This window comes from Aythya fuligula, chromosome 9, assembly GCF_009819795.1.
Source record: "Aythya fuligula isolate bAytFul2 chromosome 9, bAytFul2.pri, whole genome shotgun sequence".
Classification (NCBI taxonomy): Eukaryota; Metazoa; Chordata; class Aves; order Anseriformes; family Anatidae; genus Aythya; species Aythya fuligula.
In genome coordinates, this window is record NC_045567.1 from 2,717,766 (window position 1) to 2,740,092 (window position 22,327).

The 22,327-nt window shown below is 40.2% G+C and overlaps 1 protein-coding gene across 4 annotated transcripts; it reads left to right on the forward strand.

Annotated features, from left to right (window-relative positions):
* Positions 1 to 9,532: 9,532 nt before the first annotated feature.
* SLC16A14 (solute carrier family 16 member 14) lies at positions 9,533 to 21,820 on the forward strand. 4 transcript variants are annotated; one of them, XM_032193468.1, is made up of 7 exons: positions 9,533 to 9,563; positions 10,484 to 10,587; positions 13,007 to 13,148; positions 13,407 to 13,683; positions 14,459 to 14,602; positions 18,752 to 19,744; positions 21,520 to 21,820. In XM_032193468.1, the coding sequence occupies exons 3-7, from the start codon at positions 13,143 to 13,145 to the stop codon at positions 21,666 to 21,668; spliced, it is 1,569 nt and encodes a 522-aa protein (XP_032049359.1). In that variant the 5' UTR covers positions 9,533 to 9,563; positions 10,484 to 10,587; positions 13,007 to 13,142; the 3' UTR covers positions 21,669 to 21,820. The 4 variants fall into 4 exon arrangements, with proteins under 4 accessions (XP_032049359.1, XP_032049357.1, XP_032049360.1 ...); XM_032193466.1 differs by having other exon boundaries at positions 13,020 to 13,148; XM_032193469.1 differs by lacking the exon at positions 13,007 to 13,148.
* The last annotated feature ends 507 nt before the right edge of the window (positions 21,821 to 22,327 follow it).

Sequence of the window (22,327 nt, forward strand, 5' to 3'; positions counted from 1 at the left end):
CTGCTTACACCAGCTACAACTCAAGTGACTCATTACGCCACAGAGTCGTGTCCACAGTCCTTGGAGTCACTCTGCTATGGAAGAAAATAGATGCTTTTCCTCCTTGGTAAGAGATCTACTTTCTAATGGTACTTGGGTGAGACAGTGGCAACCCAGAACTGTCACCCAACACCTTTTAAGTAGCTTCGTTACCCTTTCACACAGTAAGAACAACAAACACACAAAATGAAGTTAGTCTGAACTGAAATGCTTGCAGTGACACCCTTGGTGCAAGACAGTGACTTGCAGATGGAGAAAGCCCCTGTCCCTAAAAGCTGAGTGAAGGCTTTGAGGTCAACTACATGCACATCTCTTGTCAAATTCCCTTGGACTGGTATTTACTGTACCTACCTGTGTGGTGTTTGGCATGGCAACAAGAGATAATAAAACCATGAAATAGAAAAATATGCTAAAAAGCAGCTCAGAAGCAGAAATAAGAAAAACTTTCCAGTGAAAACAGTATCAGGAATCTAGTCAAGTCCTGTTACTGCATTTTGGAATGTAGAAGTAGAGCTAGTATATCAGTCATATATAGGAAGTGTTTTCTGCTCCCCTAGTTATGAACTTAGTCCTGTAAATCATTACTTACATAAGCAGTTTGCACTCACAACTTCAGAATTCCAAGTGCTGGGGAGATGTTTATTTGGAGAATGAAACAAAACAGTACATCACAACATACAATTTTGAAAAAGACATTGCATCTAAGTCCTCTGGCAGTTTCCTTCTTCTCTTAAGATGAACACAGCAAATACTGGAAACATTTAGATTAATTTTTTTTTATATATATATTTTTTTAGGTGCATGCTCTTTATATCTAGGATCAAACTGGCAAATACCAACATGCAAGCTGCTCCTGCTAGCAACATTAAGCATACTACAATTTACTTTTGAGATTAGGGCTTCTTTTTAGTATCAGCTGAGCCTTTATTGTTACTTTAAAATGTGTCTAGATATCTGTAAATATTTTACATGCATAAATATTTTACAATTTGTATAATTCAGATCACTTTAAAAATGGTGCACTCACAGAAAAAAACAAACATTAATATGAAACTATCTCAATATGATACTCTTCATATAATATTTATGTCATACAGTAAACAAATTATGATATATTATTGTTCAGAAAAGCTTTCAGCCCCTGATTGTATTACTTGATGGTTTACATATGCAAAACCAGAAAGGCAGCTATGTTATTATTCTCCACTAGAGGGAGAGAGAGCATCTTTTGTTGCTAGGCAGATTCTGAAAAAAAATAATTCTACATCATTTAAAGCAACAAGGTCAAATTTGAAAACAAGAAAATAATCTAATCCATGCTATTACCAAAACCGATGTAAGTTCTAAAATATTAAGGCCTTGAAATCCAAAATTTCATTCCTGTTAGCTTATGTTCTGCAATCATTATGACTGAACAATGAACACAGATAATTCATTTTCATGTGCACGTACAACCACATGTCAATTATTTTTTTTTCCTTCTGTTCTCTACAAAATGTCGATTTCTTCAGACAAGGATGTTAATAGATTGATTTAAAAATCTAACATAAATAGCAAATGTAACAGAAATTGTAATATTGAAAAACAGTTACTAACTCGACAATGAAACAAAATGACCCGTTTTGTACTTTTTATCCCATATTGAATGGGAACCATTCTTACAGGTACTGCATGGTTTTCACTGCTTGTTTAGAAAACAAAGCAAGAATTCAGGCCTGACATCAAAAAGATGTCTCAAAAGCTCATGTCTCTATCTCGAAAGCTCAGAGAAGCCTTATCACCCCAAATTGACACTAACTGCTTAGAAACTGCAAATGTTCCCATTCCATATGAAAACCCTCATGATCCAGACCACGATATCCACAGTAATGATCTGTCACTTTTAGTCTTACGGGCTCTTGATCCTGTTAGTTTGCAGTTTGTCATTCAGTAACAAGCAACAGTGATGTGCACCTCACACGGCCGATGGGACCTGCTCCAGCTCACGGAGGCGTGAGACACTCACTCTGTCCAGCACTAGAGACTGCTGGACATGATGAGCCTTTGGTGCGTGCAATGGCTTTTGGAAAGCAGACATATTATGCCCAGTAGCTGTGGGGCTAACATGGGAGGCATATAAGCAAAGGTTGAAACACTGACTCACTGGAGAAATATACTGGAAAAGGTAAAATGCTCTGGGAGGGGTTCCGGTGTAATTTGGCATAGCAATAATGTGGCATGGAAAGTTTACTTGACGTTGACAAGTTGCAAACTTTTCTTTATGTACTAAGAAATGGGCAAACTTAACATAAGACAACAATTGTTTAGTTTGTACTTTTATCAATTTCAATGGGAGCCATCTGTTTACTGCTCAAGAACTAAAATGTCGTAGGGAAACAAACTCTGGCCTTACTATAAATTTCATTTTGAAACTTATAAAATTCTCACACATAAATTAAATATATGTCTCTGTTTTACACCACTTAAACTCCTGCAGCAGTTTAATAAAGATGGAAAAACAGTGGTCCAAAGATTACATTCCTTTCCCCTATTTCTGTTAAGGAAAAACTACGGCCATTAAAAACATGAGTACTACATAGTTAGAAAGTCAAAAAATAAAAATAAAAAATAAAGATAAAAAGGCAAACAGGTGATATCAGAGCAGTTACTGAGAGGGAAGGAAAGACTCCACTGCAGACAGGTAACATCAGCCTCTGTACAGATGGTTCTGGCTGAACTCTCCCAGAGATCTCTGTTATTTTGTTGTTGTTGTTACTGGTTTTGCCCTAATGTGGATCAATCACACCCTGTCCCTCCAAACCAGCCTGCGCAGCTTCGGGTGCAGCTTCGGGAAGAGCAACAGCAGCAAAGTTCAGGAACAGGGAGAACACCCCCGGCAGCTTCCCTCAGCCTGAAGACATCTGGTTCAGTAGTGACATAGGTGACATGATGTGATTGGGCCCACTGGTTGCACAATGCAATTTAGCTGCAAGCTGAGTATGTCACCTACTAGAACTTGGCTAGAATGTGTTCAGCTGTCATCCGGTGGAGGATGGTGTCTGCCTCTCCTCCTTGCTCTATCTGTCATCATTGTTTACTTCCTCTCCTCTCATGTGCCATATTGCTGCTGCAGTTCTTGCATCAAAAAATACCTTTTCTGAACAGATATTAATTGGGGATTTTATACACATCAACTTATTAGAAGTTTGATGTTAGCATTTCATAAAAGCTATGGTATTTCATGATTTATTAAAAACAAAAAAGAAATGCTTTGATAATGATGCTGCATGGATTAGAAAGAAATGGAAAAGAAAATCACGCAAGTCAAGACCATCTCAGAACAACTCAAAGTGTACAAGCACAAATAATGTTTTACATACTATTTTCAAACTATTTATAGATTGGGAGATTCTTCTGAACTAAAAGACTGCCAGGGTAAAGAAATTGCAGAACGAACCTAGCAATTTATTTAAAACACTCTGCTTACTTTGCAGTGAGAACAAATGTATTGTTTTAGACAAGACATAAGCAAAATACTGACTTACATACCACATTTCAAGACTGAAAATGAAGAAACCTACTGCACAGAGATGAATACTGTGATTTGAATGCAACAGACTGACTGAAGGACTAATCCCAGGTACCACTGAAATCAATACTTTAATTTGTATAAACGAGTGGAGTGCTAATTTGACCTCACTGGAAGTTGCAGTTAATTTGGTGTATTTGCAACAAGTACAACCCATGACCAAGTCATACAGTTCTCTGGATGCTCTGAGATTTCTTGCCATGCACAGGTTTGACCCAGAGGAGGAAGCAACCACAACTCAACTGTGAGTCATATCAGAGCGCCTTTGAGTTCTTCCTGCTATTATGGCACTTGTGATGTTTAACGAACTGCAGCCACTCCTTCGTGCTCACGTGTTTTAAACCAGAAAAGCCAGATATCAGCATGTGCAAAGCATGTTAGTGTTACAACAGCAGTTCCAACTAATAGGATTTTTTTGATAAGACAGTTTATTTTACCTTCTCAGATTGCAACTTGGATTGCTAATGTACAAAGCTGCAATTAATTAACACTGCACAAAGAGAGATATAAGCCCAACCCTATAAAGAACCCCAACATAACAAGGATGTCTGAGCACTCACTGGGCTTCACTGCATGTGAAAATTAGTAACTGGCTGCAGATCATACACATTCATTAATCTGTAAGAACTCTTTCTGGCAGCAGAGCATGTGCTGTACTGGTTTCCAGTTATCAAGTACTTTTGTCTTGTATCCTCTCGGACACATGGCAAAGTTATATTTTTAAATAACAGTTTTATTGTGGGGCTGTGCCAAAGTACATCTGTAGATACCTGAACTGGGTGGCAGCAGTTCAGTTCGGTTTAGTTCAGTTCAGAAGAAGCCACCGTACCTGCTCCTACCCTTGCAATAATTCCTGCCAGCTCCCTAGGCTTCTACTTTAGCTTGAACTCCTTTTCCCAGTCCTTTTCCCCCTTTCATTCTTGCTGCAGTTCCCTTCACTGTGGCAGGAAGCACCTGACACCAACTCACCCTGTTTAGAATAGCAATATTCAGCTTTGCTGAGGGAATCTTTAATGTCAGTCTTGTCAAGGCACTGATGAAATAGCGACACTGAGGCAGGATCGTTTCCTTCTTCAGCATCCCCATCTCCCGAGGACCGTTCTATTGTCCTTTTAATACAGTCCAGGAAGTTTTCCACCAAATCTCTCAGAGGATACACATATGAGCTTTTTGGACATGATGTCCTTGAAGGATCTAAGAAAAATGGACAGGAACCCCTGTGTTTGCTCCTATATCTGTATAGCTGCTGTAATACATCAGCTCTTGGAGAGGGAAGAAAGAGAGAAGACAACTAGTTAATGTCCAAAAGGAAGTCTCCATGTCAGCAATAACAAAAACATTGCATTTTCTTTTACTTTTGAATTTGATTCCCATGATCTTCTATCCTCAGAGTGGGATGAACTCGAAGATAGCAAGAGAGTTCAGTCTTTCTCATTTGAGTAAGACTGCAGCTATCGTGTGAGGAATCTGGAAAACTGCTGACAGAGCTCTTACTTGTTCAGAGTATTCTATGAGGATGATGCTTTGTGGTAAATTCCCCAAAGATAACAAGGATTCTTTCCAAAAAGGCAGTGGTAAAACAAGAAAATATGCATTATTTCTCTTTGGAGTCACCAATATGAGGGGGACACAAGCTTTTGGGGGTATCATAGGAAAGCTGTATTACTGTGCAAACTCTAAATCAAATTAAAATATTACCTTTGGCATGTTATCCCTCCCTCCCTTCCTCCCTCCCTCCCTCCCTCCTTCCTTCCTTCCTTCCTTCCTTCCTTCCTTCCTTCCTTCCTTCCTTCCTTCCTTCCTTCCTTCCTTCCTTCCTTCCTTCCTTCCCTTCCCTTCCCTTCCCTTCCCTTCCCTTCCCTTCCCTTCCCTTCCCTTCCCTTCCCTTCCCTTCCCTTCCCTTCCCTTCCCTTCCCTTCCCTTCCCTTCCCTTCCCTTCCCTTCCCTTCCTTTCCCTTCCCTTCCCTTCCTTTTTCTTTCTAGCCCAATACCAACATAACATGTCCTTCAAAATACAGAGAATATTTCAGTAATATTTCAGTAAGGTTAATGAAAGAAAGAGAGGGTGAAATCTTTAAATTCTGTAGTGTATATATATATATATTACATTATTATATACATATTGTTATATGTTATAACAACACCTGTGTAGGAAGAATTGACCAGATTATTTGGTGATGCTTTGTGCTGGTTAAAAGTTCAGGGATGAAATGAAACTAAAAGATAGATTCTTTTTCTTTCCCGTGTCTTGGTGCTGCAGCAACAAAGCTGTTATTTCAAATCTTTATTTCCTTATCAATCACTGTAGTACTACATTTCATGGGAAGTTGGGTGGACACTTAATGAAAGCTTTAGGGAAGAGACTAATGAGCACTGCAGCAATAGTATAGGAGAAATGCTGGGAAGCTAAATCAGCACTTTATATTTTCATCAATACACATTTTCAGAGGGCTGAACAGCCTGTATGCTCTCCAGCACAGCTGCTATTTTGAGCAATAGGGATGAAGCAAGTGGTTAAAGCACAATGTGGAGTAAAAAATGAGGAGTATGGTCTGGATGAATGAACTGCTAGATCTAAATAGGTTGAAAATTGGATGGATTGCTGGACTTAAAGGGTAGTAATCAATGGGGTGATGCTTAGTTGCTGGCCAGCAGCAAGCAGAACACCTTGGGTCAATAGTGGCACCAGTGTTGTTCATTACCTTCATCGTGATGTGGATGCTGACACAGGATGCACCTGCAGTAGATTTTCAGACAATACTAAACTAGAAGGTGTGGTTCTCAAACCAAACAGTGGGGCTTCATTTGAGAGGACTTTGGGAAACTGAAAAACTGGGTCAACAGAAACGTCGTGAAGTTTAACAAGGAGTGCAGAGTTGTGCATATGGGGTTAAGTAGTGCCAGGCACCAGTGCAGGCTGCCTGAGCAGACACACAGCTGAAAGGATGTGGCTGTCACAGGGGACACTAAGCTGAATATGAGCCAACAGGGTGTTTTTGTGGTGAATATAATGATAACAAACTGGACTACATTGGGAAAGAGGCAAAGACAGCAGATGAACAAAAATTAATATCCCTCCTTATTCGATGCTGATGAGTCCACAAATATTGTGTCCTGTTTTGCACTCCCTGTTTCAAGAAGCGCGTTGAAAAACGAGAGGGTCATGCGGAGGGCTAGTGAGATGGTAAGGAGCCTACGGCATTTGACTTGTGAGGATAAGTTGAAGAAGTTAAGGAAAGGATAAGGCTATGGTGGACCTGAAATGTCATAGGTCACGATCCTGTTTCAAGCAGAAGGCCAGACTGCATGGACCCCAGAGGTCTGCTCCAACCACCGCTTCTGTGACTGTGAAAGTCTACGACACCATGGTGGCCCCCAGACAGTGACCAGGACTGAGTTACTGATTCCTCCTCCTCCTGCCTTTCTCCGTCCCTCCCTTCCTCTCTGCCTTTAAATCATGTTGCAACATATAATTACCAAAATTGGTAAAAGTGGAAAGTCCTTCCTTTCCAGTTTTGATTATTCTGCTTGCCATCCTACCAGGTTATAGTTACAATCCAGAATGCACCAGGGGCCATCAGACTATTTACATCTTATTTTACTGGATTAGGCACCTTATGCATCTTGGCGAAAAACTGCAAGGGTTTTTTTTGTTTGTTTGTTTGTTTTTGTTTTTCTCCTGAAACCATAACATTGTCCCTTCCTGTCTTACAAAACAGACCTTTTTTCCTTACTGAACATCATTTGTACTCCCTCTGATAAACCCGGACAATTTAATGGTTAAAATTCAAATAAATCCATACAGACTTATCTTCTCAAGAGACAGCATAAATCCAAGATTTTAGCCCAGAACCACAATGATATCTGAACCAGAAGTGCTGAAGCAGTATGACACAGCTAAGTGAGTTTTCTATCAGCTCAAACCCTTAAGACAGAATCTCTGTTAGCACAAGGATTTAAGCAAGCAGATGGCATCTCAATTACCAGAGGGAACATGGGTTAACAGCCAGTCAAAGAAATAGATTTTTAATATTTTGTCATGAGTCATCGCACTGCCCCAGTGAATCTGCTTCTGTGGTAGACTTAATAATGTGTGTTAGCATGTCAGATGATTCACAAATCAAAATGTACATTTCAAACTCAGGAAATAACACTAGCCAATAAGCAGCAAATTTAATGTGTCAAGCCCTTAGCATTACACCTTTTAAGAAACCAGACTCCAGCTAAGCAGGTAATGCCAAAGTTAAAACCTGCAACAGGAATGCCCATACAAGGTGTAAGGTACTGCCATAGAGTAAATAGGTTCAGGGGCACTTCAGCATGGCACTTGCATTTGCAATGCAATACCATAACCTTTTAAAATGGGAAATCTAGTGTTATTTATGGAGGAGGAGGAAACAAACCCAATCACAAGTCCACGACACTCATCTAGTTGTTTACTCTGATAAAAGATTATCTTTTAAGAGTGCAGTGGAAAGTAGTATAAGATTTATGTAAATACCATAGCAATAGTATATAGTCTACCACACTCTTTAACTGGGAACAGATAAAAGTGTTTATTAAAGTTATATTTGATAGACTATATAGATAATGGAACAGAACATTGCACTTTTATGGGTAAAAATACTCGATATTTGCATGTGCAACAGGGCACATACAACAAAGAGTGCGGTTAAATATAAATGTAGAAAAAATATAGAAAGCCCCAAATCAGTATCTTTAACAGCCCCAAAATAAGGCTCTTTAACATATTTGGAAGAACAAGTCCTACGAGGAGCGGCTGAGGGAGCTGGGCTTGTTCAGCCTGGAGAAGAGGAGGCTCAGGGGCGACCTTATCGCTCTCTATAGGTACTTCAAGGGAGGCTGTAGCGAGGTGGGGGTTGGCCTGTTCTCCCACGTGCCTGGTGACAGGACGAGGGGGAATGGGCTTAAGTTGTGCCAGGGGAGTTTTAGGTTAGATGTTAGGAAGAACTTCTTCACTGAAAGGGTTGTGAGGCACTGGAACAGGCTGCCCAGGGAAGTGGTGGAGTCACCATCCCTGGAAGTCTTTAAAAGACGTTTAGATGTAGAGCTTAGGGATATGGTTTAGTGGAGGGCTGTTAGCGTTAGGTTGGAGGTTGGACTCGATGACCTTGAGGTCTCTTCCAACCTAGGAAATTCTGTGATTCTGTGATTCTGTGATCATGTTATGCCATGGTGCCTTGTGACACCATTCAAATATTACTGTTGGTCTGTCCGCATTTCCTCTCAAGCTGACAGGTGCACCTCCTTGAAGTGCCTTTGGCTCTGCTGTTCAGCACACGTCTCCGAGGATGAAAGTTTTGCACGCTGGCATACAATCACCTTAGTCCGGGCAAATTCACTGAAAAAAGTCAAAGCAACGTGTTGCTGACTGTATTCCTCATTAATGCCTCTGACTGTTCGGGAAGATGCAACTGAGGTCCAGATGCCGCTTTGAGAAAGTAGGAGTGTATTGCTACAACTCCTTTCCTCTGTTTCTGAAGCTCAAATATTGCACAAATCAGGTGCTATAGGGTGAAGCTTTCAAGCTTCATTCTTAGGGCTGTTGCCACCAGCCTCTCTCAAGTTAACAACTTGCTGCAACCCAACGGCCATTAAAAACTTGACACCGGCTGCTTTTATTGGATTCTATCCTCGGCCTCTCTCTGATGCGTATTTCTGGCGATAACCTGTGCGGCAATAAACTTCATCCAGCCACCAGAGTGTGCATGTGAGAGGACTGCAAATCTCCTCAGCCAAACCAGAATCAGCCGGTACCGCAGGAATGAAAGAGCGTGGCGATTTGAAGCCGCGGGGAATGGCAGCCAGACGGAGCAGGGGGCGAGCCGCCGGGGGAGCAGCAGCAGCCCCCAGCCCGGCCGCGGGCTGCAGCAGCAAATAAACAGCCCGGCGGGGGCGGCGGGGCCCAGCGCCATGCGGGCCGGGGCCCGGCGGGGTGAGCACCGGGGAGGAGCCGGGGCCGGGGCCGGGGCCGTGCGGGGGGCCGGGGCGGGGAGGCGGCGGCCGCCCCGGTGCTGCGGGGAGCGGCGGGGGCTGCAAGCGGCGAGCGCTGCCCCCACGCAGCCCCTTCGCCTCTGGGGCGCGCCGTGGCGCTGGTCTGCAGGAGCGGGAGCTGCTCACGGCTCCGGGGAAGCCCGCGGCAGCCGAGGGGCTCGGAGCAGCGCCGAGGTAGGGGTGCAATGATGAAAGATACCACGCCCAAAATACGCTCTGCTTTTAGCGACATTTTTTCAGCGCATCTTCAAAACACAGTTAGGTGTGGCTTAGCGAATGGGAAGACTGTGGAGCAAAACTTCCTCTTTATAAAGCGCTGATGAGTTACCCTGTTCGATCCCATACTTTTCAAGGCAGAGGCAATCAGGTACTGCAAGAGGTTACCAAAGACTACGTAAATTCTTCATCACGTGGACTTTTTATATCCAGATCAGAGGTATTTCCGAGAAACCTGTTCAACTTCAAGCCAGGGAGCCATAGTTCCAGTGATGGTACGGGGAACTTTGGTGTTTCTCTGCTGATTTTGGTCTTGTTATAGCACCTGCTAAAGCACCTCTCTAAAATAGCTCATGAGTCAGATTTTTGAAAAAAGCTCAGCGTTTATGTGGACACTAACATTTGGGCCAATTGTCTAAAAGTTCTGAGTGTGTGTGTGAGCATACAATATAAAAAGCTTTTCTGAAAAAAAAAAGTCTAGCCCTCCTCCAGCTGCCCAAGCAAGAATCCTGATTCTCCTCTATTTAAATACAATCCCTTGTGAGGGTCTGTATTCAACACGTACTGTGAGCGGGTCTTCACTACCTTGCTCGCTGGGGGAGTATGTGTGGCTTTACAAATCAGCTACTGTCACTTTCATTGCAGTTTCTCTAGGATTTCACAATTGCTACGAGCCTCTTGGGCTTCTCTGCCTTCTGTGATACTGTGTTCTTGGCAGTGCTGTGGTGTGGGAAGAAGGCTGAAGGCAGGTAAGAGCATTTCTCCCAGGTGCAGTAGGCTACAGGGCGATGAGTCAGTAGTGGGGAGAGGAGCCTGACATCCAGTCCTTGCTTTACCCAGAGCCCCAGAGTTCGTGCAGTTACTGGAAATGACCTTCTGTGCTTTTGAGTGTATTCACTCTGAACTTGTGACATTAGTGGGAAGTTAGTATAAAAGTAATAATAAGCAAGAATCCAGTTAAAAGGGAAAATATATGCATTATCCCAAGCTTTGTGGGGGCTGATGCATGCCTGACATCAGCTCGCATCTAATCAGGGTAAGCCCATTCTGTCAGGATGCTTGCATTTTCTTTGCTGTTGCGAAAATGAGTGTCATATCTTTTAATCTCAGTGCCAATTATTTTTGCTTTAAATCATTTTGAATATATGAAAGAAGTATCTATATCCTGTCCAAAGAAGGATTTTTTTTTTGGTATCCAGTATGAGATTCAGGTGCATACAAAAAAACAGTCAAAAGCATGAAAGAGAAAGGTGAGGTTCCACACTGAATCCTTACTCTGAATCTTGAATTACATAATTTTGTGTTCCATTATCTAAGATGTACTGTAATATCCATCATACATTTTCACTAATCCTACACAGACTATGGTTATCAGCTTGAAATTTTCCTTCATTCTGCTATTTCTCTGTCTCTCTCTCTTTTTGTCTTTCCATTAGCATGATTATTTGCTATCTCTGTTACATTTGTGCCGTTTGTATTTCTTTCGAGTGGGCTGAGTCCTCCGTAAGTAGTCACATAAACTGCATCAGTGGGGGATCTGGCTCCCAGAACCTTAATAAGAAAGGGTGAGAATGCTATCTTAAACACCTACCCTCTGTAGAAGAAGGATTAAGTAACTAAGGCTGTCCCAGGCTGTCCTCACGGTCATCCCCTCATCTTCATTCAGCATTCCCCTCAGCATTCCCCTCGCCATGTATACAATCCTGCCTCAAACACCCTGGCGGACCTCCAGACAGATGACTAAGCATAATCCCTCTTCTTTTTGCTGCCTGATTTGGAAAGAAAAAGCCAGTAAGTCAGTTCAGTGTGTATGAACAGGCACCCAGGTGTGTACTCATCATTTGATCATGCGGCAAGTGTTAAATGTACACAGTTCTTGTCATTCCTCACTGTCATCAATACTTTCCTTCTCTCTTCCATGGCCAAGTTAGGGCTAGTGATAACTTAGTCCATGAAGAGTATCCATGGTGAAGAACTGGATACCAGGGGAACATCTTTTAGCTCCCGGTTTGTTGTATGAAGCAAATCAGCGTGCTCCTGGAGGAAACCAAATGTTCAAGTGCCCTTAGCTACCCACCCTTCCCTGTACTGCACGTAAGGGTTCTGTGTCACTTAACTTTGAAGGCGACTTACTGAGCGGCCAGCATGGACAGGTTACATGCACGGGCAGTTTGTCACTGTTTGTGAAAATAGCTTTGTCCAACCGGCTCTGACTCCATCTACGTGTTAATATGATCTGTATGTTTATCTAGCAATGAGAAAAAATAGTTGGGAAAAGTAGTAACTTAAGAAGCAGAATACACTCATGTATTTAAAGAGAACAGCTCAAATTTTCATTAGTAAAGAGTCTGAGTTATTCCATTATCTGTCAATGCATTGTGCTGAAGGGCTGGCTCTGAGCTGGGAGACATATCTTTTGAGAGCTCAGAGTACACGAAGCTTTTTAAAACAATTTTTGGTAACTTCTCTTGTTTGACTATTGTGAAGCTGATGGCTCTTCCTATTTCTCCAGAGAAAAAAAGAAGATAAAAAAATTACAATCTTTGGTAATTTGTGTCATTACACTTATTTCTAGTCTCCATGGAAACCTATGTGATACTTGACAGCCATGTAACATTTCAATATGTTGCAGAATAAATCAGATAGAGGGAAGATTTGGTTCTGCACCTTGCCTGTTACTCAATTAAAAATTACTTGCAAATTGTTTTGAAATTATTTTCACATTGTGTTGTAATCTTCACACAATAACAATGGACGAAATCAAAGTAATCAAATCAAGCTGTTATGGCCTGATCCTACATGTCTATGCACATAGCTCTGCCACTCAGTTTGATTCTGAAGGCATTGACATTATTTTGGAAGAATTCATTGGTTTTAGTAGGATTATATGGATTAGCACTATGGAAACTGAGAGCATAATCATAAACTGTTTGTCAAAGTAACTCTCATAAAAGTTTAAAGTTTGCCAGAGAGGTAGTAATAATCCTTTCTTTGTAATTTATATAAGTAAAGCTTTCAGAAAATTAAGAATCTTAAATTTTATCTTTCTGTCTTCCCTCTTGTCCTTCCACTACTAAGGAAAACATACATCTCAAAACTAGTTTCCTCTGAAAAAATACAGTAATTCAATCCACCTTCCTCTTCAAGATTTCCTTTTTTGATTCCAAGCTTTATCCACTAGAACACAAAGACACATAATCTTACTGGGACAGCAGAAGGTGATACAGAGAAGGAATATACAGAGAGAGACCAGTCTGTTTCTGTGACCACAGTCAACCCATGAAGAGTGAGTGCTCTCAGCCACATGCAAGTAAGTAAATACACAACAATGGAAATAATGCGACCTACTGGCAACCCATAAGTACTCCCACATAGACAGCCATGATAATAAACAGAAAGATAAGATCTATTCCAATTAGAGAATTTGAACAACAAAAACTCATTATTCACTTTACAACTGCACTTAAAAAAGAAGGTGAAATACAGTTGTGATTTCTTCACCATAACCAAGCTACAAAATTGGATCATTTTGAATGTGTTTTGAAGTTATTTACTGTATTTATTTCAGAATACTGTGGAGAAAATGTATCCTAGTCGAGAGGATATTGGATACGATTTTGGAGATGACTCAAAAGTTGGAAGTAAGCCAATTAAGCCTAATCCAAACATCGATGGAGGATGGGCTTGGATGATTGTACTTTCCTCTTTCCTTGTGCACATACTTATTATGGGGTCCCAAATGGCCCTTGGAATACTCAACATGGAGTGGCTTGAAGAGTTTAATCAAAGCCGTGGCTTAACAGCATGGGTTAGCTCCCTTAGCATGGGCATTACACTTATTGTAGGTATGTTCCAATGTCATTTATTTCAGAGCTACAGAGATTTTTAGAATATGTTTGTTGCTCATCCCTCAAATATTTTCCTACAGTTTTCCAATTTATTAGCAGAGCTTCCCCATTTCTCCCGAGTTGCCTTTTTAATTTGTCAAATCACTTGTGCAAATTTTACAAGTTAGAAGAAAATAGGGACAACAGAGAAGATGGTAGAGAAGACAATTTGACTAGGAGACAGCATGGGCAGGAAAGGATTGTTTGTGACTCCAAGGTCTCATGAGAATCAAGAAAACAAAAAATCTGCTAAGCTTGTGGACCTCCTCATACTCTGTGAGGAAAGAATGATGTGAGGAGAGTAACCCAAATAATATCTATAGGGGTATGTATGCATATACAGACCTCTGTTTCCCTAAATTAAGATTGAAAATGTGTTTAGGTCTGCCTAAAACACTCCACTGAAAACAAAATAAAGTATTTGCTTGTGAAAGAAGGTCTGCACTCACACAGCGTTCATTTTGGGGAACAATGTTTTCATTTTGTCTTCTGTTTAAACCATTCCTTCTTCACAGAGCCATTTTGATTTTAGGTCTTATGGGTATTTGCTTGGTTGGTTGAATTTTTCTTTCCAGGATTTTAAATGGTAATAAGGAAAATAAACGGAATTGCCTGAGTAGTGTGATGTTTAACATTTTGTTTAAAACAACATTAATAATCTTCACTTGAAAAAATATTAGGCAATGTAGATATTTAAATAAATAGCATAGCATTTTTTCTTGTTCTTTAACAGGGCCTTTTATTGGTTTATTCATTACCATGTGTGGGTGCCGCAAGACAGCAATAATTGGAGGGATATTGAATGCCCTAGGCTGGATATTGAGTGCCTATGCCTCAAATGTGCACTACCTCTTCCTTACATTTGGAGTGACAGCTGGTAAGCTATACTAACATTTGAAAGTTCTTTCAATGATTTTTGATTGCTTTGGAAGTTACCTGGGTGAGCAAAGAGGGAAGTTAGACTGGTTCCTGCAAAGTTTTTCCAAATTAAAAAACAAACAAACAAACAAACAAAAAACCACAAAAACTTTTAATTATGGAATATAACTTGACTTTTGTTTTTATCTTCTTCAGCCCTCATGTGATCTGGCACAGTGTTATAGTCAGAGAAATAAGAGACAATGAGCAGCATCCTTGATTTCAGTAGAGTTATTCTAGTTCTGTCACAGGCTTTACAGACTGTTATCTTTTCAGAAAGCTTATTTATTTACACAGTGGATTGGGCCCAATGGCTTTCATTGTCATTTAAATCTACCATGTGAAGATGGCATTTTTACCAGTTTCTTCCATTTGAATATATTTGATGGTATTCTTACTTAGAATAATGAATGTAATCAAAACTCTAACAAATGGAATTTAAAGATAGTAAAATACTGTTGAACCGTATATCTAGCTAACTCCTCTCTTTGTCACAGAAAAAAAACAGCTAGTATTTCCTCAGGTGTGTTGTGGAGTTGCTACATATTAACAAAATACAAGAATTTGATAATTGTGTACTGTTTCCATACCCATTTTAAAGGGTGTTACATGTATGTTTTTAATGGGTAAAAAAAATAAAAAGAAAAAAATAATAATGTCTTTCTTGCAAGCAGATTATTGTATTTGTTTCATGTACTGAATCCTTGTTAGTATATTTGATCTGCCTGAATCTGAACAATGCATGTAGTCATATTTTATGTGTAATTTTTAATAGTGGATATTCACATTACATCAACAACCACTAATAAATGGCATCTCATTTTGCTACATATTCTGGGTGAGAGGTAAGGAAACATGTAGCATTATTTCCTGCTGAAGGTTTGTCAGAGGACGCGATACTTTGGTTATGACACACTGCTATGTAACAGTAGTAATGACCATTGAGAAAACATTCCAAATAATTTTAGAACTAGTCATTTTCACTCTTCTATTTTAATATGAAATTATGAATAGGCAGGCTTGTGGGGAACAGAACACTTTCCTCGTGTGAGAAGATGACAGGAGGACAGAACAGGGTATTAGTTATTACCAGTGAGGTAATGACAGTAGACAATTCAGGGAAGCATAGAGTATTCCTCTTTTGAGACAAAGTCAGGTCTCTAGGAAACCTTTTTATATATAGAAACCAACTGAAATTTAGATAGGCATGAAAGTTTATGCATTTTTATTGAAAATCAATAGGCTAGTGCCTTGGTGCTCTTTTTCTTGCAAAATGTGGCTTTTTGTGAAAATATTTAGCTACTTCCAGAAACTACGTGGAAGAACCCAATATTATCTACTTAAAGGATCACTACATTTTATTCACTGTTTCCTTCTGGAAAGAGAAACTGTTAATAAATATGAAACAAAAATATTAAGTTAATTCAAGTAAGAAGTACACAATTTGACCTTTAATTATTATTTGAGCAATAGTAAACAATTCAAGGGACTTTGAAATATTATTCACTACATGACTAATATGACAGAAGTGCAACAGCGACAAAAAAAAATGTTTGTGGTCCTGACAATGGCTTCAGTACCCTCCATTCCCTCAAACTATCCCTGCACACAATTTCAGAGAAATCTGCAGAATTTCTGTACATTTTTTTTTTTAATCTAGCTGGATGGAAAAAAAATGAAACCAGAAAGGATCACTATGACAACTCTTTATACCAGCACACCATAGATTTCCATAATGTTGTAAATTTCTAAACAAACAGCAATAATTACAGGCAAGGTTTTGCCCTTTTGGCAGTTTCTGTTCCCATACGTATTGGGTATGTTCAGGCAGACAGGAACCTACACTGCCTTTGTTTCAACTGCTTGCTGCTTTTCAGAAAGAGCATATCAAGAATATTAGACAAAAAGGCAGAGATTATACAAACATTTTAAAAAGTGAGGCAAAAACTGAATTTTCATAAAAAGGCTGAGGCAAATTTTTACATGAGGTAGAGAAGTGATGCTGTTGCAGGAGAAATTTTGTCCAGAAGACCAGTGTAGAGATGCCTGAGATGTTTCCTCCAGCTCTGCTTGATGACAGCTCTGCTTGCCATCACCACATTCAGCTGCTTTATTTGCCATTACCTCACTGTCCCCACACTCACTGTCCCCTCGTTCACTATTTCTTCACTCACCATCCCCTCCCTTGCTGTCCCCTCACCATCACCTCACTCCCTGTCTGCTCACTTAGGATCACCTCACTCACAGTGCCTTCGCTCCCTGTCCTCTCACTCCCTGTCCACTCCACTCCTCATTTCCTTGCTCCCTGACCCCTCACACCCCATCCCCTTGCTCACAGTCACCTCACCACCACCTCAGGAAGTTTCCTTCTACAGCTGTAAGAGATCAGGCCGCTGTTTGTGTACAGTGGCTGCCTCCTGCTGCAATTACTTCTGGGCCTCCATGCACGAGGGCTTGCTAATGGCCCTGTTTTTCCCTCAGGCCTCTGTGACCAGCCATGTCAGATGCCCTCATGCCACCTGTCCCCATAGTCCCAGTCTTGCCTGCGGCCACTGCCACCCCCAGCTCCATCCCAAAGCACCCCTCACCTCAGAACCTTTCGCCTCCTCCAGCTCTTCATGGCGCCTGCCCTGTTCCCTGTCCCCTTGCCTCCTGGCCGCCAGCCTCACCCCAACCCCATGTGCTCTTCTCCCTGTGGTGGCAGTCTGGGGGGCAGAGGAGCCTTCCCTGTGGCCGGGGGAGTTAAAAAACCCTCGAGGCCCACAGGAAGGGGAGAGCAGAGCCAGGTCATGCTGTGGCACCAAAGTGCCAAATCTGTGAGGAAAAGGAGATGAAGAGGCCTGTAGTCCTGTGTCTGCGTAACAGTGGCATGCCTTTGCTTGTAATTAGACCACACTTTGCTATGTAGCCCACAGAGTGGAAAGATAAAATTGTTAGTAACATTTTTTACTTCACAGGGTGTGCATACAAGTGCAGTAAATACTGATGCAAGTATGAGCCCAGGTGGATGGGAACAGGGTGATTATAAAGCTGTTTTTTCAGCCTGTTGCACAGCCAACGGCAGGCCAGCCTGGCAGGCAGAGAGATTGCCTTCAAGTTTTCAGCTGGATTAGGGGAGGGAGGCACAGTGTAAAACAAAAGTCTGATAGTGTGTTTGCATTGACTAGAAATAAACACAAACAGGCATGCCAGGTCAGCTCTGACCATGATACATTGCAGTGATGTTGAGGTGATTTTTTTTTCAGGCATTGCTGGCATAACTGCTCTTCTCGCCCTGATTTAGCTGTGGGATGTAATGCAACTAACTTATCAGCTATTTAAGAAAGCTTTTTTTTTAAAAAAAAAAACCACTGTTCTAAATTATGACCATAGTAAACTTGAAGTTATTTTCTGCATACACCGGTATTCCAGTCCTCTTTAAATGTCAGGAATTTGCTGTGAAAAAAATTGGGCAACTGTTACCTTTACTGATGTGATTGCATAAGGCTCAACATTTCCTGCTTAAAACAGGTATCATTAATATCCCGTTTTTTAAGAATATGCCTGTGCAGCAACTGTGTAGCCCTCCCTGTACTTCCCTGGTGCAGCAGTGCCTTGAGAGAAACATAAAAGCCTCCTGAGGCCCTACCACTGGGCTAAGCCCCGTTGCTGACGCCTGAAATGTCTCATTGCCACTGTGGCTCAAAGGTGAGGAGAAAGCCTCAATGTAGATTTTCATCAGATGCAAGTATTACAAATACGGATTTGTCAACATAGGTTTCGTTCATGGTTGTCTCTGTATTAACTCTCACTGATTTATTGTGGGATGTTTGGGGCTTTCTGGTGGTAGCATGTGGAACTGAGATAAAGGTTTTATCTTCCTTGTATTTCAGTTTTCCCAGTAGTTAAATAGCAGTATTGTATTCTTACTGGAACAAGTACCACAGTTTTTGGAAAACACTACAAGACAGAAATGAAAGTTAACATGAAAATTGAATATTTATTCTTGATTTTACTATTATGCTTCTGCAAAAAATAGGAATAAACCTGATTAATTTTTCACTGCTTTTTTTCTCATGAAGTTCATGAAACATGAAGTTCAGATTTATTTTGATTTTTCTTTTCATAGGTGTTGGTAGTGGCATGGTTTATCTGCCTGCGGTGGTCATGGTAGGACAGTATTTTCAGAAGAGAAGAGCACTTGCACAAGGACTGAGTACCACAGGTACAGGGTTTGGAGCTTTTTTAATGACAGCCTTACTGAAGTATCTCTGCAGGGAATTTGGGTGGAGGAATGCCATGTTCATTCAAGGTGCAATCTCCCTCAACCTTTGTGTCTGTGGGGCACTTATGAGACCACTATCCCACAAAGATGTTAATGAAAAATATGTTGTGAGACGTAATAGTGAAAATAATCAGGCAAAAGCTCTGTCCCATTCTGCAGAGACTTTAAAATCTAATGGAGTCATCAGTGAAGAAACAGACAAAAAAGAAGAGGCAACAAATGAAGAAGTGCTTGACAGTGTTAAGCACATAGAAACTGAAGGTAAATCTAGAAGTGGAAAGAGTATGTATGGACTGCTTGTTCTTAAGACAGCAAGCCAGCTGACGGTTACGGTCAGGAAGGGCTTTGGAATCTGGTACTCCAGTTACTTTGGAGCTGCATCGTTGTTTACCAACAGAGTATTTGTGGCCTTTGTAATTTGGGCTTTGTTTGCCTATAGCAGCTTTGTCATTCCCTTTATTCATCTTCCAGAGATAGTCAAGCAGTACAATTTATCTAGTCAGAACAATATATTTCCATTGACATCCATTATTGCCATTGTGCATATTTTTGGTAAAGTGATCCTTGGAATCATCTCTGATCTCCCTTGCATCAGCACTTGGAATGTCTTCCTCATGGCTAACGTCACCCTGGTCACCTGCATTCTTACTTTGCCACTAATGCAAACATACATTAGTCTGGCTGTGATTTGTGCTCTAATAGGATTTTCTAGTGGCTATTTTTCCCTAATGCCTGTTGTGACTGAAGATTTAGTTGGAACTAAACACCTTGCAAATGCCTATGGCATCATCATCTGTGCCAATGGAGTATCTGCATTGCTTGGACCACCCTTTGCAGGTAAAATGTTCAAATTTCTGACCAGCAGTTATTTGTTTTATAACCATCTGACTTGTTATGTTATTAAGCTTTCTTATGCTATGAACATTAACAAAATTACAGCTTTTCTAGAATGGACTGTAACATCCAGCTTTCCATTGCACATATAAAGAACACATTTGCTGCTTACTATTCACACACTACAAATTACCATCCTTGTAAACAACCCCAAATCTATTACAAGCTGTCCTTTCAATGGTATGTTTCTTTAAGATATTACCATTTTTTAAAATGACAAAGGATAACCAATTTTTATGTGTTTGTGTAGTATATGCGCTGTATCACATATACAGTTAGGCCTAGATGAAAATGGTGAATAGCTTTCAGGGTACGCAGGTGTTTGTAGTATTAGCCTCAAGAATTATAAAGTGTGTCTGGGCTTCACCATTCGAAGCTGGATGTGTTGGTTTGACTGACATGGCTTTGCCTTCCTTCAGCCAGTGGTATCTCCTTTTGGGACCGCACTCCTTGCAATCTCTTTACTGGTATACACAGCAGAAGGCAGGAGTGTATGTGGTGTTATCCCTAAAGTTACTGAGGTGTAAGCAAACATTCATTATAAATTTTTTTTCATAGACAGATGTGGCGAAGTATGGTGGGGAGAGTTACAGGTACTGATGGTCAATACTGTAGCCAGACCGTGGCAGTCTGTTACAGATACGCAAACCAGAAGAAAGCTGTAAGAAGCCTTGTAGCTAACGGCCCTGGTCAGCCAGGACTGGCACTCGGCTGAATGAAAGCCAGCTCTACCATGAGCAGCGCAGGAAAGCTTAGAACGCTCTCACTTCATCTCCCCAGCACTGAGTAAGCTGAAATGACTTAGGAGAAAGCTCATTTAGTATCCTTTGATAAGCAGCAGGTTTTACTCTACCATATCTTCTTTTAGCACCTCTCAGTCTGTGCTGAACATATCTTTGTATTTGGTCATTAGTAAGGAAGCAAATTGGATGCAATTAGCTGGTGTAAAAAAAAAGTTTCTGATCTTGAGATTACATGGCAATGCAGCCGGAATTAAATGAGAGAATTTTGCTATTTTGGGTTCTCAAACCTTTTTGAAGTAATTTTAATGTTTTGTTGTTGTTGTTGTTGTTTTTTTTTTTTTTTTTTTTTTTTTTTTTTTGTTTGTTTGTTTGTTTGTTTTTTGTTTCAAAGGAATTAGGGTTGGAATGAGAGTAATTGCAGTACCAGGACTTTCTTTTGAAAAGTCTTTTATCAGTACATGAGTCTTTGAGCAAGCTATTGGGAATGCACAAGGCACAGAATTCAGGCTAGCCTGCATGACACAGTAGCAGTATGGGGCATTTTTCCAAAGAAAATGGTAGGGTGGAAAAAGTAATTGGTTTGGGACTCCAAAATGTCAAAAGTCAGACCCGTTGTACTAATTTATCTGAAAAAGTACAGTTTTACAGTGAAGATTGCTCATATTCTTAGGATGGCACATAGCTAAACCCATTTTAAGACTTCCATAAAAATTCAGTGAGGGAATAGGTATTGCAGCTGTTTTGGGTTATGGTGAGTGAACAAGAGGTTTTGTTAACACATTTCTGTTTGTAGCATCTAGAGGAGAAGACAATCAACACTTCTTTTTTTCCTTTTTTTTTTTTTTTTTCCTGCAAACCAACTAAGGATTTGACTGAAATGTCATGTAAGAAATCTGCAAGACCATTCATATACTCCCATACAATTTATCTTTTTGTCAAGCTTTGTAATGAACATGTTTTGTCCTTATTTTGCAGGTTGGATCTATGACATCACACATAAATATGATTTTTCTTTTTACATATGTGGCTTGCTGTACCTGGTGGGGATATTATTTTTATTTATTCAACCTTATATTGGAAAGAAGCAACCACAAGAAAAGTCTACTGAAGAGGAACAAGTATAGAACAAATTTCAGACTTTTTATAGAATTTATTTCTTTCCATGTTTCTACTGTACAGCAGTATAAAGCTGAAACCAACCACATTGAATTGTACTTAAGTGAAAAGCAAATGTGCTCCAAAATGCTAATAAATTATTAGAAATATGCTTTTAAAATGACTTAAGATCTTTTACTTCAGAACTAACAAATATAGAGAATAAAAGCACACTGACAGTCTTCTAAAATTGGATCAGAGCTGGAATTAAATTTTAATTTAACCTTAATTCTTTTAACTTTTCACTGCTAACCATTGGTGAAACTCCACTGACTGCAGTGCAGTTACTCCTGATTTACACTAGTCCTACAATCAAATTTGATCAGGATACAAATGATTTATAAAAATCCTTCCTATTATGTATTCTATCTGATATAAGATTAGTTAGTAAATATGAGAAAATGACTGTATTTCTTACCTGGCTAGTGCTGCTGAATTGCTAGTATAATACTTCAATTAATTCAATGTATTAAAATTTGCTATTCTACGATGCAAAGCTGAAGAAAAGTTCAGAAAGATTTTTCTGAAAGGGTTCTCTACTTCAAGTACTTCAAGGTTTTTTATTTTTAGTGTTTTTTTTTTTTTCTTTTTTTCTTTTTTTCTATTTTTATATATCAACTGCATGGTA

What these genes read in the sequence shown, in the direction of transcription:
- SLC16A14 (XM_032193468.1), top strand. An exon ending in TACATTTGGAGTGACAGCTG is followed by an intron (nt 14,603 to 18,751) that starts GTAAGCTATACT and finishes TTCTTTTCATAG; the next exon opens with GTGTTGGTAGTGGCATGGTT. An exon ending in GCTTGGACCACCCTTTGCAG is followed by an intron (nt 19,745 to 21,519) that starts GTAAAATGTTCA and finishes CTTATTTTGCAG; the next exon opens with GTTGGATCTATGACATCACA.